The 17,209-nt window shown below is 44.3% G+C and overlaps 1 protein-coding gene across 2 annotated transcripts in view; it reads right to left on the bottom strand.

The window, feature by feature from the left end:
* Positions 1-11,622, bottom strand: part of LOC137317638 (collectin-10-like) — a 60,907-nt gene extending 49,285 nt beyond the window's left edge. The window contains exons 1-2 of one of the 2 annotated variants that reach the window (XM_067980830.1): positions 11,194-11,622; positions 1,942-2,093 (exon numbers count right to left, since the gene is read on the bottom strand). In XM_067980830.1, coding sequence (XP_067836931.1) covers positions 1,942-2,074 — 133 coding nt within the window. In that variant the 5' untranslated portion in view covers positions 2,075-2,093; positions 11,194-11,622. The remainder of the gene's footprint in view (positions 1-1,941; positions 2,094-11,193) is intronic. The other variant, XM_067980822.1, reaches the window with a different exon arrangement.
* Positions 11,623-17,209: the final 5,587 nt, after the last annotated feature.

The following is a 17,209-nucleotide window of genomic DNA, read 5'->3' as shown; positions in this document are numbered from 1 at the left end:
GGAGTAAATCGAATTGGCCGAAGACTGGCTTCCGTGATGGTGGGGATATCGGGAGGAGGCCGAGATGGATCATCCACTTGGCACTTCTGGCTGAAGATGGTTGCAAACGCTTCAGCCTTGTCTTTTGCACTCCGTCTCTATTGACTTCAATGGAGACAAAAATCAGGAGAGGTGTTTAACGGGTAGCTGAGCCAAATTCGAGGCGTTTACGCTAATATCCAAAGTCAAAATTACCCCAATGAGTTGTCAAATGTGCCAGCATAGCCTCATGGAGTAATGATGCAGTAGAGCGACAGCTGGATTATTGCATTGGACAAGTTTGTGATAACCAAACTCTCCTGCCTCAGTTGCTGTTAATTGCAAACTGCTTCAATTAAAAGTGCTGAGTTTGCAATTCTCTTTGTTATATAGAGATTGCAGAGAATTCATTCCACTCTAGGTGGTAATAATATTGATTTCTTCAGTATTACCAGTTATACAGCAAATTCTGAGTGTGTCACGGAATGGTGATGCTCAAATAAGGAGTTCATGGCATACACTGCAAATGTAATATCTTATAGACAACACAAGAGGTGGAATATTGGATATAGCTACAGCTTAACTCATGACATTTCATACCCCATTGTGCTTCCATTGTATCTAATTCTTTTCACTAGTCGTACTTGAGACCATCGGGTTTCAGTTTTCACCAAAAGAAACTGAATTGTGGAATGTGATCACAAAAAATGAATTAAAATCCTGAAATCCAATGTAATAAGAAGGAAATTAACTTCATCAGTGGTTTTGAAGCAGTGCCTTAGTCGTAGATGTTTATTCAGACTATTTTTCAGGTGTACATTGTTTTTGAATTGTCAGCTTTTTCGGGGCTCTGTCAGCTTTCTTGAAGCTGTTGGACTGCGTTTCGAAATTTAATAGGTTGGCATGTATGTATCTGGTAAATGTGCTGCACCCTCTTACACTGTTGCTTATTTTCCATGGGGAAAGTGATAAAAGTATTCCCCCTGGCAAACAATGCTTATGGGACCTGCTTGATGCATCAGTGACCCAAAGTCTAATGTGGATCTATATCACCAGTGCTGGCTTAAAATATTCCACAAAGGTTCAAGGCTACAATGATTTTCACAGCAATGGGAAAAGTTCTCCCTGCACGAGATCTTGTCTGCCAGTTAGGCACCAGAAGATGGCATAACTCAGTCACAGCCTCTTTTGTGAAATGGGAATGCAAAGGCAGGCCCCCTCAGTCATGGCCAAGTACCTGGGTACTTGGGTCTGAAAACTTGGTTCCCGGGTAGATTCCAAGTGAATGGCACAAGCCTGAAGTGCAAGTGCACATGCCTGTCTTCTCTGAACCTGAATGCTTAGTCCTCCCCCAAATCCGTGACAGCTGTTGGCTGAGCAGTGTGTGGCTGCAGGCTGCAACAATGCTGTGGCTGGACATCTGAGCAAAGGGGAGTCCCGTATCTGGCACCATTTAAATTTAATTTGCATGAAATAGGCCCATGCATGCTTTTCGCATGGCTTCTAAAAAACTGATAGATTTCAGAACAGGGAGCACAACAATTCCAGTGTTTATAGGTCTAGCCACCCAATTCTGAAAAGTGTGGGTCGAATCTGTGGGTGCGCTCCATAAGTGCACAATTGGGGAATCGACCCGTTTGAGAAGATGCTGCTTAGTTTCAAAATGTGGACATTTTCCATCCTGCAATACCTGCCAAAACAATTTTTGTCCTTTTCTAGTACTTATTTTTATACTCTGTTTTTAACTTATCTATCTTCCCAGCTGCTGAGGGTAAGTTGGGGAGATAGTTGCACAAAAGCAGAGTGGGATTACACCATCTCTAATAGCCACAGCGAAATCAGTTCAATAAATGCATAACTATAACAACGATAAAGCTTTAGTGATGCATTAAGTATTGTTTGTCTGAAATATATCCTCAGTACCTTTTGGACCTGGCAAGATTATATGAGTTGCACAGATGTCTGAGGCAGGACGATGGGTTGCAGTGCGAGTCAGAGTCTGTACTTGTAGAACTACGAGCAAGAGCAAAAATCTCCTCACCCTCTCAACTTCCATTCCTCTAGTTTTTTCCAACCTACAAAAAAAAATCAGATGCAGAAGTCCACAGAATTTATAACTAAGTTTGCTTCTGGGATAGATTTTGAATTTGAACAATAGTGTAAAACGGGTGTTAGCGAATCAGCAGCCTGTTTTACATCTCTCCCAATTTTTATTTCTATTGAAGTCAGTGGAAATAAAAACTATGAGAGATGTAAAACAGGCTGTCGATTCGCTATCACCTGTCAAGGTCATTATCTACATTTTTCACACTTTACTGCGATACTTTTAAAATGCATTCAATTTATGTAAAAGAAATGACTTGACATAACACCTACAAACATATGTTTTCCAATAAGAAATCCAAGATTATATTATAGCATATAGAAAACCCCAAGACACGCCCTGATTTACACTAATGTTATATTTACAGCGTATAAAAGACATGATTGAAGGTGGGGCAGTTCACCAGATAGTACAATAATTAATGACGTTTAACATGCAACCATCTTCAGCCAGACGTGCCGAGTAGATGATCCATCTCGGCCTCCTCTCAATATCCCGACCATTACAGAAGCCAGTCTTCAGCCAATTCAATTCGCTCCATGTGATAGCAAGAAACGGCTGAGTGCACTGGATACAGCAAAGGCTATGGGCCCCGACAACATCCTATCTGTAGTGCTGAAGACTTGTACTCCAGAACTAGCTGCGCCTCTAGCCAAACTGTTCCAGTACAGCTACAACACTGGCATCTACCCGACAACATGGAAAATTGCCCAGGTATGTCCTGTCCACAAAAAGCAGGACAAATCCAATCCGGCCAATTACTGCCCCATCGGTCTACTCTCAATCATCAGCAAAGTGATAGAAGGTGTCGTCGACAGTACTGTCAAGCGGCACTTACTCACCAATAATCTGCTCACCGATGCTCAGTTTGGGTTCTGCCAGGACCACTCGGCTCCAGACCTCATTACAGCCATGGTCCAAACATGGACAAAAGAGCTGAATTCTAGAGGTGAGAGTGACTGCCCTTAACATCAAGGCAGCATTTGACCGAGTGTGGCACCAAGGTGCCCTAGTAAAGTTGAAGCCAATGGGAATCAGGGGGAAAACTCACCAGTGACTGGAGTCATACCTAACACAAAGGAAGTTTGTGGTTGTTGGAGGCCAATCATCTCAGCCTCAGGACATTGCTGCAGTAGTTTCTCAGGGCAGTGTCCTAGGCCCAACCATCTTCAGCTGCTTCATCAATGATCTTCCCTCCAACATAAGGTCAGAAATGGGGATGTTCGCTGATGATTGCACAGCGTTCAGTTCCATTCACAACCCCTCAGATAATGAAGCAGTCTGTGCCCGCACGTAGCAAGACCTGGACAACATCCAGGCTTGGGCTGGTAAGTGGCAAGTAACATTCGCGCCAGACAAATGCCAGGCAATGACCATCTCCAACAAGAGAGAGAGTCTAACCACCTCCCCTTGACATTCAACTGCATTACCATCACCGAATCCCCCACCATCAACATCCTCGGGGTCACCATTGACCAGAGACTTAACTGGACCTGACACATGAACACTGTGGCTACAAGAGCAGGTCAGTGGCTGAGTATTCTGCAGTGTGTGACTCACCTCCTGACTCCCCAAAGCCTTTCCACCATCTACAAGGCACAAGTCAGGAGTATGATGGAATAATGTCCACTTGCCTGGATGAGTGCAGCTCCAACAACACTCAAGAAGCTCGACACCATCCAGGACAAAGCAGCCCGCTTGTTTGGCACCCCATCCACCACCTTAAACATTCATTCCCTTCACCACCGGCGCACCGTGGCTGCAGTGCGTCCCATTTACAGGATGCACTGCAGCAACTCGCCAAGGTTTCTTCAACAGCACCTCCCAAATAAGCGACCTCTACCACCTAGAAGGACAAGGGCAGTAGGCACATGAGAACAACACCACCTTCCCCTGCACGTTCCCCTTCAAGTCATACACCATCCCGACTTGGAAATATATCGTTGTTCCTTCATCATCGTTGGGTCAAAATCCTGGAACTCCCTCCCTAACAGCACTGTGGGAGAACTTTCATCACACGGACTGCAGTGGTTCAAGAAGGCGGCTCACCACCACCTTCTCAAGGGCAATTAGGGATGGGCAATAATGCTGGCCTTGCCAGCGATGCCCACATCCCATGAACGAATAAAAAAAAACATTATATTCATTTGAGACATTTGTAGATCTCCTGTGATGTTGCTCATAGGAAGCTGTTTGCATGGATCAGGAGGATCAGATTATATAATAGAGAATGTATAATTGTAAAACTATGTAGAAATTATAATAAAATTAATGTTAGTAATTGAAAATTGGGACAAAATTGCATATTAGAAGGTTTTTATTTTAAATTAATCGCAGAGGATTGAAAAAATGAAAGAGTTAAAATAAATTAATGCAAAATACATAAAATTTTATAGTAAAGTATATTTACATATGTAATATATATATGTAAAAAATTGTGGAATATTTTTCTATAACGTATTAACCCATGGTTGAATGCAGTATTTTGTATATAAATCGTACAATAAAAGCGTTTAGAGAATGTTATACTTGTGTGTCAGTTTCTCTGCTGATTCAAATGCAAGTGCAAAGTTGGATATGTGACAATTTGGAGGGCGTAGATTGGGGAGTTAGGCTTGAGTGGCTGGAGATATGACACATCAGGGAAGAAAAGAGGAGGAAACTGACGGGTGGTGGAGAGGTTAATGGTAGTGAATGGAATAAAAGGCTGTCAAGGTGAGTGGATAGTAAAGGCTGAGTGACAAGAAGTGTTGAAAAGTTCTATCAGGAAGGTCAGGGTTTTCAGAGAATTTGGCGATGGCATGTAATGAGCACAGAAATGGTTGATGGGATGAAGTCCGAAGGGGAAAGAAAGATTCATAGTAGTTACGATGAAGACAATGGTGAAGAAAAGGGAGGGAGGAAAGCTCATAATAATGGGACTGAATTTTCGTGGCCTTTCCATTGTTAAAACGTTGTATTCGAGGTGGGCGGGAACTAGTAAGGGCTGGATTTAATTATGCCAAGGTCTCCGCTCCTTTCACTACCTGCCAAAATTGGGTGGGCGCATGCAATTGTGGAAATAACATCATACGACATCATTCCTGCATTTATGCCCTTAGGAACGGTGCACACATGGAACACCTGAGCCTTCCTGGCATCCAGCAACGGTAAGGGCATCAAAAGCTGCTACATTACTGAAGGCCAGGGTTTATTTTGAATAAAAGGCTTGATAACTTTTTCTTCAATTTTTTTTTGGCCGGACCACTATTGCCACGGTGACTCCTCCCACTTTAATTTCCTGCAGCGAGCCCTCAAGTTGCACTGATACGGGCATAGGTGCCCATCCACCTTATGTAATGCTCTGACCTCAGGCATTGGGACTTTAGTCTGATGATATAAAATGCTAAAAGTACAAACTATGATGAAATAATCAAATTTTAAAAATGAAATGAAGGGTTTTTCCTGTTAACAAAAACTGTTTTCAGATTTTTTGGATGTGGGGTGGGGGGGAGGTGCGATAATGAGTTTACAGAGTTCAACCCAAAAAAACAGATAATTTAATTATGAAGCAGCTATCAAAACCTGTTTAGAAAATTGGTTATTTAATTCTAAAAAGGTTCAGCCTTTATCCTCACACTCTCAAAACAGCTCAAGTGTCCTTTCTGCTTCAGTGCATGGCAACCATATGCTTCAGTGCATGGCAACCATAAGCACACATCAGACACTGTCCTCTTTTCTAAGTCAATTACAGTGCATCCTATTTCACCTCAGCTTTAATGCGATCCAGTGTTTTGTTTCCTACTCAGTATTCCTATGCACTGCAGTATAACTTTATTGCTCGTAAGATTAGTTCCATGCTTTCATCTCTCCTCATTACACAGTAGCTGTACGATTAAGGTCTAATTTTGAAGAATTCTATGTTTTGTTGAGTTTGCTCAAGTTATGGTTGTACTTTACAAGTTGTGTGGAATTTTGTACAAACGTGGCATTCGTTTTCTATGTGAGTGTTATTAAATTTTAACATTGTTACATCTGAGATATACAACAGAATATGTAACTTATATAAAAACAAGGAGAAAGGGTGGGTGCTGAGTGGCACAGTGAGTTAGCACACTGTCTTTTGTTCTTTGGGGCCATGGTTTGAATTTCTGCAGATTGATTGGATAAAATTGCATCTCTTTCAATGTGAAACTAGCTTTGATGGTCTCAATCTAATTCCTAATGGCCCGGGTCCTCAGCCCAAAACTGTCAGAAGTTGGAGCAAAATGCTATTCAACTTTTCTTGTGCATATTTTCTTTTACAAATTCCCATTATAAACCACTGGGGTCCTGTCCTGTGCTCAGTGAGTTAGTATTGTGACTATCAAATAACAGCAACTGTCAGAGGACCATTTCTGTTTTATTTTTTAATTGTTCTGATCTATATTTTAGCATCAGGCAGAGTTCCATCCTTGAACATTGTGCTCGTGCCATGAGATTTCTCAGGCACTAAAGTGCCCGTGTACTTCAGCCAGTGAATTAAAATATTTACAAAAAGACTTTACTGCCTTTTACTGGCGAATAACTTGGGGGGAAGCGTAGGGGTAAGAGAAACCTTACCCCATGCAACCAATTATAGCTTTGATGGTGATATTAGTAGACAAATGCTTGTTGTATTTAAATGACATCCTTTAATTTAAATGGGTTAATGTCTGTGCTAAAATAGTAGACAGTGGAATATCAAACAATAATATCACCAACAGTAATTATTAGGCTTATAAGATTGATGAGAAGGCTACAGTATATGAGTTAGCGGGAGCAAAATTGGACATTGTTTTGCCCATTTCTTGGCGCATAATGGGGAAGTGAGGTCCAATTTCACGGAGTTACGACCCACGCCCCAAGGACACCTGAAATATGTCCGAACTAGCCAATCTTTCTCTGTGCCCGACCACCGAGCTGTATTGGGACACCCGATTGGTGCCGACAGCTCGCCAGTGTCATGGTAATGAGCCTAAAGATGGATTTTGAGTGATCTTCGGGCCGACCTCTTTGGGCATGTATTGTAATCACCCCACCTGTTCTGCGCCCATAGGCGTGCGCTAATCAATTTCGCCCCCCAGTTAGTTAGATTAATGCTAAGGTCCAGAACCCAGAAAAAATGGAATATTCTCTATTGGATTATTCACTATCACTGACAATACTTCGTTCTGGAGTCATGTTTGCATTTATTTTAGATAAACACTTTGCTTCTGTTTTTTTCCCCAGTGGACTGTTAGCAACTTTTCAATTTCTTTTAGGAAGTTTACTCTTTTTGTTCTGCTTCTTTATGTTGACAGCCAGGAAGTTAAAATTTTGCCTTAAGGCAAGATTTTCTTTCAATCATGAACATCATTATTAATGCTGAAACCAATAGCGATCAATGGCAGAAGGGTATTAAAACCATATTTTGTTTGATATAGAATTTTATTTTCCTGCAGTTGAATATTTAAATCATAATTTCAATATTGTAATCTTCTGGTGCACTTTGTATTACTGTTATCCTAATTGTATTAGGCACACATGGTGTTATTACTTAAATTGACTATCCAAGGACTAGAAAGAAAGAAAGACTTGCATTTATATAATGCCTTGCACAGCCTCAGGATGCCCCAAAGCACTTTACAGCCAATTAAGTACTTTTGAAGTGTAGTCACTGTTATAACATAGGAAACACAGCAGCTAATTTGCGCACAGCAAGCTCCAACAAAAAAAACAGTAAACGACAGTCTGGCAACAATACAATGTTCCATTTGCAGCTGCTATTTAGTCAGTGACAATGTTCTTGAGGCTGTAATTGTATTTCTTAGTGTAACCTAGGACTCCATAATACGACCTTGCTTAAACTTGCCTCTGTATACCAAATCAGGAGCAATTGCACATGGGTGGAATTCTTTTTAACTGTCCATAATAATTGGTTACAAAACAGATGGTATTTATTGAAGCATTGCGCCATTAATACTTATCACATAGGAAGATGTTCTGGTAAAAGACTGATCAGCAGTGAGGAGGCCTTGTGGCCATTGTTATCACCTCTGAGGCAACGCATTGAAGCTGTTGGGCTGAGACTTTTGAAGAAGATTAATCTGTTCCTTACAGATAATACTGTGCTAAAGATACGCGTTTCACACCACATAGTGAATTCCTGGGCACGATTTTAACATTGAAAAATGGGTGGGTTGAGGGTGGTGGGGGGGCATTCAAAATCGCAACCATTTCAGACCCTCCTCCAACCCGCCCATTTCCGGTTTTCATCAGGGCGGAACAAGGGGCAGGAGACCAACCCTCCTTCACGCCTCGTGAGAGGACCCTCCCCCGATCTCTGACCCCCCTCCCCCAACGATCGCGGACCCCCCGTGATGACCTCTGATCGTGACACCCCCCCATGACTGAATCCCCCCCCCCCGACTCCCATGCTCACCAGTACTCCCATGCCGACCCATGTCCATCAGTTCCCCATACCCTTGAGTGCCCCATGCCCATCAGTGGCCCATGCCCACCCCTGCCCCCCCATGCATACACTGAAAGATTTACCTGATGACTCAAATGGAAGACCTAACTGCAAAATGCTCAGCAAATGCTCAGTTCCTGAAAGCATGGAGGGATCTACTACGAGAAGGGTATGAATCCCTGAAACCAAACAACTAACTGTAAAGACAGAAGAGAAGTTTTATGGAGGAAGGATCTAAGGACATTATGTTTAATGTGGGAAGCACAGAGAACCTGCTTTTAAGGTCAAGGAAACAATGACAAGAATAGTAAGCCAAAAACAGGATGCATATCTATCTATCTATCTTAAGTGAAGTGTGTTGAGTAGAATAAGGAAATCTTGAATGCAGTGGTGTTATAAAATATCTTTTTTTCTATAAGATTTTTATAAACCTCCCTGCCACGTCCTCTCCCTGGCTGCTCTCCCGTCCAACTGAGGCCAGCCTGATAATCAGGCCAGTCAGTGGGAAGGCAAACCGACAAAAAAAGAAAGATGTCCTTACGTCAAAATCGTAAGGACGCCTGGGAAACCCACAATTTGACCCACCCGCCCTCTTCCCAGCTCGGAGTCAAAATCATACCTCTGATATCAGCAAAGTCACTGAGATCGGATTCAAGGGCACTGAGATTATGCATAGACAGTAGTATACGAATGCTTAATGCATTTACCCGAAATTCCTCTCTGCACTATTATAGTGGAGGAATTAAACTATTTATTGTAAAAGAGTTAAAGCCGCTATCAAAATAGTGGAGAGTGGAATTTCTAACCAATGTGTTAAGTGCCTGTATGCTAGTATCCAAATGAGTATTTGCTGAGAGAAGGAAGGGAGTGAAAATCAGAGGGCTAGTCGCATTGGCCACTTTTACGCAACTCCGAGCAGTGAGTAATGGAGTGATGTTACAGACCTGGGAGTTCACGTCATCACCTTCTTAGACAAAGTGGTGCCTCATGATGGATGAAGGGTTGCCAACCCTCCAGGATTATCCTGGAGTCTCCAGGAATTAAACATTACTTTCCCGGACACTGCTGCGAGCAACTCCGGGAGAAAATCACAGGGGCATTAAAAAAAAGTGTGTTTTTTTTTTCATTTTCTTTGAACACTTAGTTATAAAAATATTGAAGATGGGGGATAAAGGCTGTTTGACCTGGCAGGGTGGTTGGAGGCGGGAGGTCATGTGATCAAACCTCCAGGAATATGTCCAACCAGCGTTGCCAACCGTAGATGGATGACAAAAAAAGGAACAGAAAGTAACTAACCCAAATTAAATATATATTTTTCGAGGGGTTGGAATATTTTGTCACAAAATGTTGTTCCTTATGCTGTACCGTGGAATGGTATGATAAGTGTTCCTGCAAGCAACACTCTACCTGCTGAGCTCTGGATCTTAGCCAGTGATGCTACGGGCAAAGAGGAAATATCGGAGACTTGGTACCACAACGGGAGGAAAAGTGACTCTGTGTCTCTTTCATGATCTGCCAGTCAATTTCACAGAAAAAATTGTACAAGGAGTCGATCCAAGACCAATTTCGGGCGCGTCTTGGGCCTACTGTTTGGGGCATGTGCTGTGTGCACACCATTGGTTATACACCCAATAAAGGACCAAAACCAATTTTTTACTTCTATATTTTACAAAGAAGTAATTGCACCCCCAAACAAAAAATATATATTTTTGACAGCCTGGATGTTTCTCTTTACATTTTTGCTTGTGCATGATTTACTTGTCCAATGATTTTTTTTTCATCCTTTAAACCTTATGGACATTAATATATCATCAGATGACATCGCAACATAAAATGGTGTTTCATCTAACAGTTGGACAAAATATGACAGTACATTTTCACTGGGAATTACAACATTTAAAAATTCCCTTGGCTCTGTTAATAATTGCCCTGATCCAAATAAAAAAAACCACTGGATCTGGCAAGATTACTTCACCTGCAGTAATTCACCATCAGCAACGATCCACTTTAATTAGTCTGTGGGCATCAGCATGGAATAAAGATTTAGCCCATCATTATTCTTTATCTTTGCTTTGATGTAGCTCAGCACAGGGCCTCAATGTAATTTAACTTCTCGGTGAGCTAGGATTTTCCCCTTTGAGGCCCAACAGGATATGCAGCTGTGCATCTATAGTGGATGTGAGGCTAACATGAATAATACTTTTCAAACCCTCCTTTCTCGCTACTTTAATCACCAGTTCTATGAAGTTGGAGGTATGTAAATAATTCTAGAAACATGGAACTGTTGACCCAAGCATGGTGAACAAAATAACCATTAGCTGCATATCTACAATTTTCTATATTATCGTTTTAAAACAGAAAATTGTTCTGGTCCTGTCCCAAAATATTTTCTGAAACATATTTTTCATTAAACTACATATCTGAACAAGGGTATCATTCTGAGAATTAAATGAAAACAAAAGCTGAAGATTTTGTGTGCCACTGTTCGTTTCATGCATACTTTGCTACTCAGCGTTCTTACAAAATAAAGTCAATCCTCATGTTATAACAGTAAACACGACCTAAAGTCTTTGACTAAGCACAAGATTTGCATGTTCTGCAAAAAGAATAGACAGCTTACCTCTCGAAGCAACAGAATAAAATGGAGAATCTTATCCATGCCTTTCAGCTGGTAGCCCTCCAGATCCCATCCTTCCCAGAGTGTTTATTCATTGTTGACATTTGTTTATTACAGAGTAGCTTTTAATAATGCACCAGCGAATCATACTGCCCACCCAGTGTTTCTGTTTAAAGGATCTGATTCTATTATATTACAGTTTTTTAAAACTATCTCTAAAGCGTGTAGGTACCATTAAAATAAATGAAAGCATTGTTTAAGGAAATGTGATTTATTTAAAATTAATTACTGCAGTGAGCAAATTGCTTTCTTTAAAAAAAGTTATTTTTTTCTGTTATAAAATTTTCCTCCACTATGCACTTTCCTCCCAAGCCTACAGCGACACCTCCATGTGTAGGAGGCTGTGAAAAGGTGCACAAAAGTGACGCAGGGTGACTGTTGCTCAAGATCTTTCCTCCTTTCTGAAACTGCTGGCCTTCACTCTGAACCACATCGTAACAGCATAGCGGTGAATGGAAGGGAGCGTGGGAGGAGGAAGGAGGGGACAAACATTATTTACTGGGCACTGGGATGGTGGGGGTGTGGAGGAACAGGAAGGATTTCTTGCAAAAGATACTCCATTGTATGCAATATGTCCAGGATCTTGTCAGGCGGGTTATCAGAGCTCTTGCTCTTTGTGATCGGAAGGGAGCACGGGAAGAGGAAGATAGGAGTCAAACATAATTTACTGGGACAAAATCAAAATACTGCGGATGCTGGAAATCTGAAATAAAAACAGAAAATGCTGGAAATACTAAGCAAGTGAGGCGGCATCTGTGGAGAAAGAAATGTTAACTCTGTTTCTTTACCCACAGATGCCGCCTGACTTGTTGAGTATTTCCAGGATTTTCTGTTTATATTATTATCTACTGGGAAATGGGGGGAGGAACAGGGAGGATTTCTTGCAAAGATACTCCTCTGTATGCAATATCTCAAGGATTTTGTCAGGCAGGTTATTTCAGCTCTTGCTCTTTGTAGTTGTAAGAGTTCATTGACCTATAGGCATATAAATAGTAAACTGGTGTTAAGAGGAGGGGTGGGGCTGATTAGGGACCAAAAAGGAGATCTATGCATGGAGGCAGAGGACATGGCCGAAATACTAAATGAATACTTTGCATCTGTCTTTACCAAGGAAGAAGATGCTGCCAAAATCATAGTGAAAGAGGAGGTAGTTGAGATACTGGATGGGCTAAAAATTGATAAAATGGAGGTATCAGAAAGGCTGGCTGTACGTAAAGTAGATAAGTCACCAGGTCTGGATGGGATACGTCCTAGGTTGTTGAGGGAAGTAAGGGTGGAAATTGCGGAGGTACTGGTCATAATCTTCCAATCCTCCTTAGATAGGGGTTGGTGCCAGAGGACTGGAGAACTTCAAATGTTACACCTTTGTTCAAAAAGAGTGTAAGGATAAACCCAGCAACTACAGAGCAGTCAGTTTAACCTCAGTGGTGGGGAAGCTTTTAGAAACAATGGGGGAAAAAATTCGATAGGGCCCATTTTCGGATGCAGGCAGCGTGATCCACTATTCCCCCACGCCTGATGGCCCTTACCAGGCAGCACATGAATTTCAAGCTGCCTGCTACTTACCATGATATCTCCGTGCAGCCAGTGCTTACCTGCGCTGCTGAGAGGCTGCGTGGAAAATAAGGAAGTTGGAAATGGGATGTGCTCAGCGCACGTCATCGGCAGCCTGCACCTCTTAAAGGTGCAGGGGCACATTTTAAATAGGACATGCGCAGTCCACTAGGAGGAGGGAAAGATGGCCGCAAGAATGGCAGGACCGGCACGAGAGAAGGCCCCACGCTTCTCGGATGATGCACTGGAGGCCCTGGTGGAAGGGATGAACGAAAGGAGGGCCAACATGTACCCACAGGGTGGCAGGAGACCCTCCAGACTGCAGCTGCGCAGCCATTGGCAGGCTGTGGCCCAGGAAGTGAACGTCAGGAGCATGGCACCATGCACATGGGTGCAGTGCCGAAAGAAGTTCAATGATTTGACACGAGTGGTCAAGGTGAGTGAATGCAAGTGTCAAGTGGCACATCCTACCAGCTGCACCACTGCTCCACTGCATCTCACCCGCACATAGTACCACACACAGGTCACACACACTGGCAGCTATTCAACCATGACAGGCATATCACCTGCACACCTTGCAGGACACTCACTGACACACTGTCCTCTGTTGCAGGAGAAGAGGGCGCATAAAAGCCAGCAGCAGGAGAGACCTGAGGGTGGACGGGGATGATTACATATCCTCACCCCCCCTAGAGGAGACAGTGCTTTGGATCATTGGGCGTGCCGTCTATGCAGCCATGACAACATGCCGCGCTGGAGGTCCTGACGAAGGGGGTCTTTGTATATCTAATGCTCCTTCTCCTTTCCCACGTCTGCCTCCTCCCATAATCTTTTCTGACTCACGTACTGCAGATGCTGTCAGCACGCACATCTTACTTGCTCCTCTCCCCGCTCCACAACTCAACCTGTTTGCCTTTGTCATTGCAGATACCCAAGAACACGTGATGGCACAATCCAAGGAGATGGAGGAGGAGGGCGACACTGAAGCCACACCGTCAATTGATCTGACACTCGCTTCCACCAGCTCAGAGACTGACACTGCGCATCCATTAGAGGCTATTTTAGAGGAGAGATCTGCACGTGGTGAGACACCAGGCAAAAGTGCACAGGAGCTGGGGCAGGGGGACCGAATACCACAGGTGCCAGCTCGCTGGAGGGCGAGGTCGCTCACTAGTTCTGCTGCAGAGGAGTCAGATGAGGACTTAAATGGGCCAGGCTACAGAAGACGGCTGATGGGCATACAACAACAAATGTATGGGGCACTGGAAAGTCTGCCAGAAAGCCTGTGCACAATGAGAAGATGCATGGAGGAGTCCAGCTCCAACTTGGCACAGGGCTTTGTGCAGAGCTTGAAGCCCATCCTTTCCAACATGGAATGGGTGGTCACCTCCATCAGCACACCTGTGCAGCGTCTGATGGCCGATGTCACGGCTTTCATTGCAGCACCATCCGACGTCATCAAAGGTCTGCAAGCTACGGCTGCTGCTCAGATTGCTGCAATGGAAGTTCAGACTACTGCTATCGTGGCTATAGAGACCACTGTGGAGCGGGGCTTCCAGGGTGTATCAGCACTCCAGCAATCTGTTCTCCAGCTGTTCATCAGGATTGCTGAGGCGCCGCCCCGGGAGAGTGGCAGTGGCACCATGGCAGTCGGACCTGCTGTCCTCTCTCAGGACGACAGCATTCCTGCTCCCAGCCCTGCTACTCCACCAGTGGCCTTGTTGTTGCCTATCGACCAGCCAGGTCAGACTGCTGCAGCCCATGCTGAGATGGCGCAGTCTGAAGCCGGGCCCTCCCGGCCCAGAGCTGCTCGAGGTGGTCCTCCAAGGCCATCTGCCTGCTCCTACATTGAAGGTCATCAGCCTCTCACCACCCATGCTCCAGCCACTGGGGAAGCACCTCGTAGGAGCACTAGGATAGGTAAAGGCACACGAACAACAGGCACTAAGGGAATGTACAAGGGTGAATAGTTCTGTTACGTTTCCATAATTTCGTTTATTCATTGATAAATGTGACTTTGAATTTGCATTTGGTGGTGGTTTTTATTTGTGTGATGAGCTGAGGGGGAAACCAATGTGCAATCAGATGGAGGGCATTTGATTTTCTTGTGGGAGCAGAACGTAGGGAGTGTAGGACTGCTGGTGAGTTGGGGGATGTAGTTGATATTATTGATACTGGGCATGGATCAGGTGAGCACGCAGAGCCCTTGCAGGCAAGGCGTGTGGTTCTTGTTGCACCCTTGCGTCTTCCTCCACTTCCTCTTCCGGCTCCTCCTCTCCTCCTCCTCACCCTCTTCCTCCTCCTCAGCCTCCTCCTCCTCCACCTCTGGCTCAGGGTCTTCTCCGATCATTGGTGGCAAAGGCTGATTCCTCATGATAGCGAGATTGTGCAGCATGCAGCAGACCACCACGAATCTGCCCACCTGCTTAGCGGAGTACTGCAGGGCTCCTCCAGACCATTCCAGGCTGCAGAAGCGTTGTGTGAGGAGACCTATAGTGTGCTCCATGATGTTACGTATGGCAGCATGGGCCTCATTATAGGCCTACTGTGCACGTGTGCGTGGGTTCCTGACTGGAGTCATGAGCCACGGCGTGAGGTGATAGCCTTTGTCGCCCAGTAGCCAGCCAGGCGAAAGAGTGCTGGCACATTGGACTGCCGCATGACAAAGGTGTTGTGACTGCTTCTAGGGTAGCGGGCATCGACCTCCATGATTCGATGCGCACACCAGCTGCATGTTCGGGGAGTGGAAGCCCTTTCGGTTGATGAAGACGGCCGAGTTGATACGCAGAGCATGCAGGTCAATGTGCGTGCAGTCAATGGCTCCCTGCACCATGGGGAAGTCAGCAATGCGAGCGAACTTCCATGCTCTTTTATTCTGCTTGTCTCCGTCAAGAGGGAAGGTGATGAACCTGTTCCTCCTCTGGTACAGTGCACCTGTGACCTCCCTATTGCAGCAGTGCACTGCATACTGCGAGATGTTGCACATGTCGCCAGCAGAGGCCTGAAATGATCCTGAGCTGTAGAAATTCTGTGCCACGGTGACCTTCACAGCCACAGGCAATGCTGTCCTCGCCCTGCTCTGAGGCTGCAGATGTGGCTGCACCAGTTGACAGATCTCGGTCATGGCTTCCTTGGTGAACCTCAGGCGTTGGATGCAATGCCTGAGTTGCATTGGTCATGTTAAGGTAACAGAATTGGTCCCAGGAGGCTCTCATTGAATACGGTCTCCTGATCATTGCCCTGCGCCTCCTCCGCCTCCTTCTCCTCGCAGCTTGACCTGCTGTGCGTGGCCTCTCTGCATGTTCCCAGTCGTGCTCAATGCCCAGCGGGAGCCCTAGCAGACCACCCATGGTTGCCAGGAATGTTGTTCAACCATGTTTGTAACTTTCCGAACCGTAAGGCAGTACTTGCCAAACCACTCTCAAATATACTCTAGGAATTCTCAGTAAGTATAGGGAGTTTCAAAAAACACTTCCTATTCCACCAGCAGCCAGAAGCAATAATCCAGCAACTAACTTGTAAATCCTGCATGGTCCTTTTAAATAGCGCTGGTGGAGGGTCCTCCAGGCGCTTTAAGACACGTTCAGGTGTGCATGGTTAAGAAAGTGCATTGAGTTGAGCGTTAAGGTCCAAAATGGTGTCTATCACTTTATATCAGCATTGCACACTGATTTCATGCATTTTCTCTTACTTTACATGCTTCTGGCATTTGGTATTTGTGCATGCACTAACTCCTATACCAAGATGGCGTCCAGCGCATGTCACGCTGGAAACGTGCGTGTGCAGCCAAGACGCCATCTTGGATGTAGCACTGAAACAATGGGTGCTACACAGACCAATAATCCAGGACAAAATTAATAGTTACTTGGACAAGTGTGGATTAATGAAGGAAAGCCAGCATGGATTTGTTAAAGGCAAATCATGTTTAACTAACTTGATTGAGTTTTTTAATGAGGTAACAGAGAGGGTTGATGAGGGCAATGTGGTTGATGTGGTGTATATCGACTTTCAAAAGCCATTTGATAAAATGCCACATAATAGGCTTGTCAGCAAAATTGAAGCCCATGGAATAAAAGGGGCAGTGGCAGCATAGATACAAAATTGGCAAAGTGAGAGGAAACACAGAGTAGTGGTGAATGGTTGTTTCTCGGACTGGAGTGTGGTGTACAGTGGTATTCCTCAGGGGTCAGTATTAGGATCACTGCATTTTCTTGCTGAATATTAATGACTTGGACTTGGGTGTACAGGGCACAATTTCAAAATTTGTGATGACACAAAACTTGGAAGTGTAGTGAACAGTGAGGAGGATAGTTAAAGACTTCAAGAGGATATAGACAGGCAGCTGGAATGGGTGGACACATGGCAGATGGAATTTAAAGCAGGGAAGTGCGAAGTGATATATTTT

This window comes from Heptranchias perlo, chromosome 3 (assembly GCF_035084215.1).
Source record: "Heptranchias perlo isolate sHepPer1 chromosome 3, sHepPer1.hap1, whole genome shotgun sequence".
Lineage (NCBI taxonomy): Eukaryota > Metazoa > Chordata > Chondrichthyes > Hexanchiformes > Hexanchidae > Heptranchias > Heptranchias perlo.
This window is presented reverse-complemented; position numbering and strand designations above follow the sequence as displayed.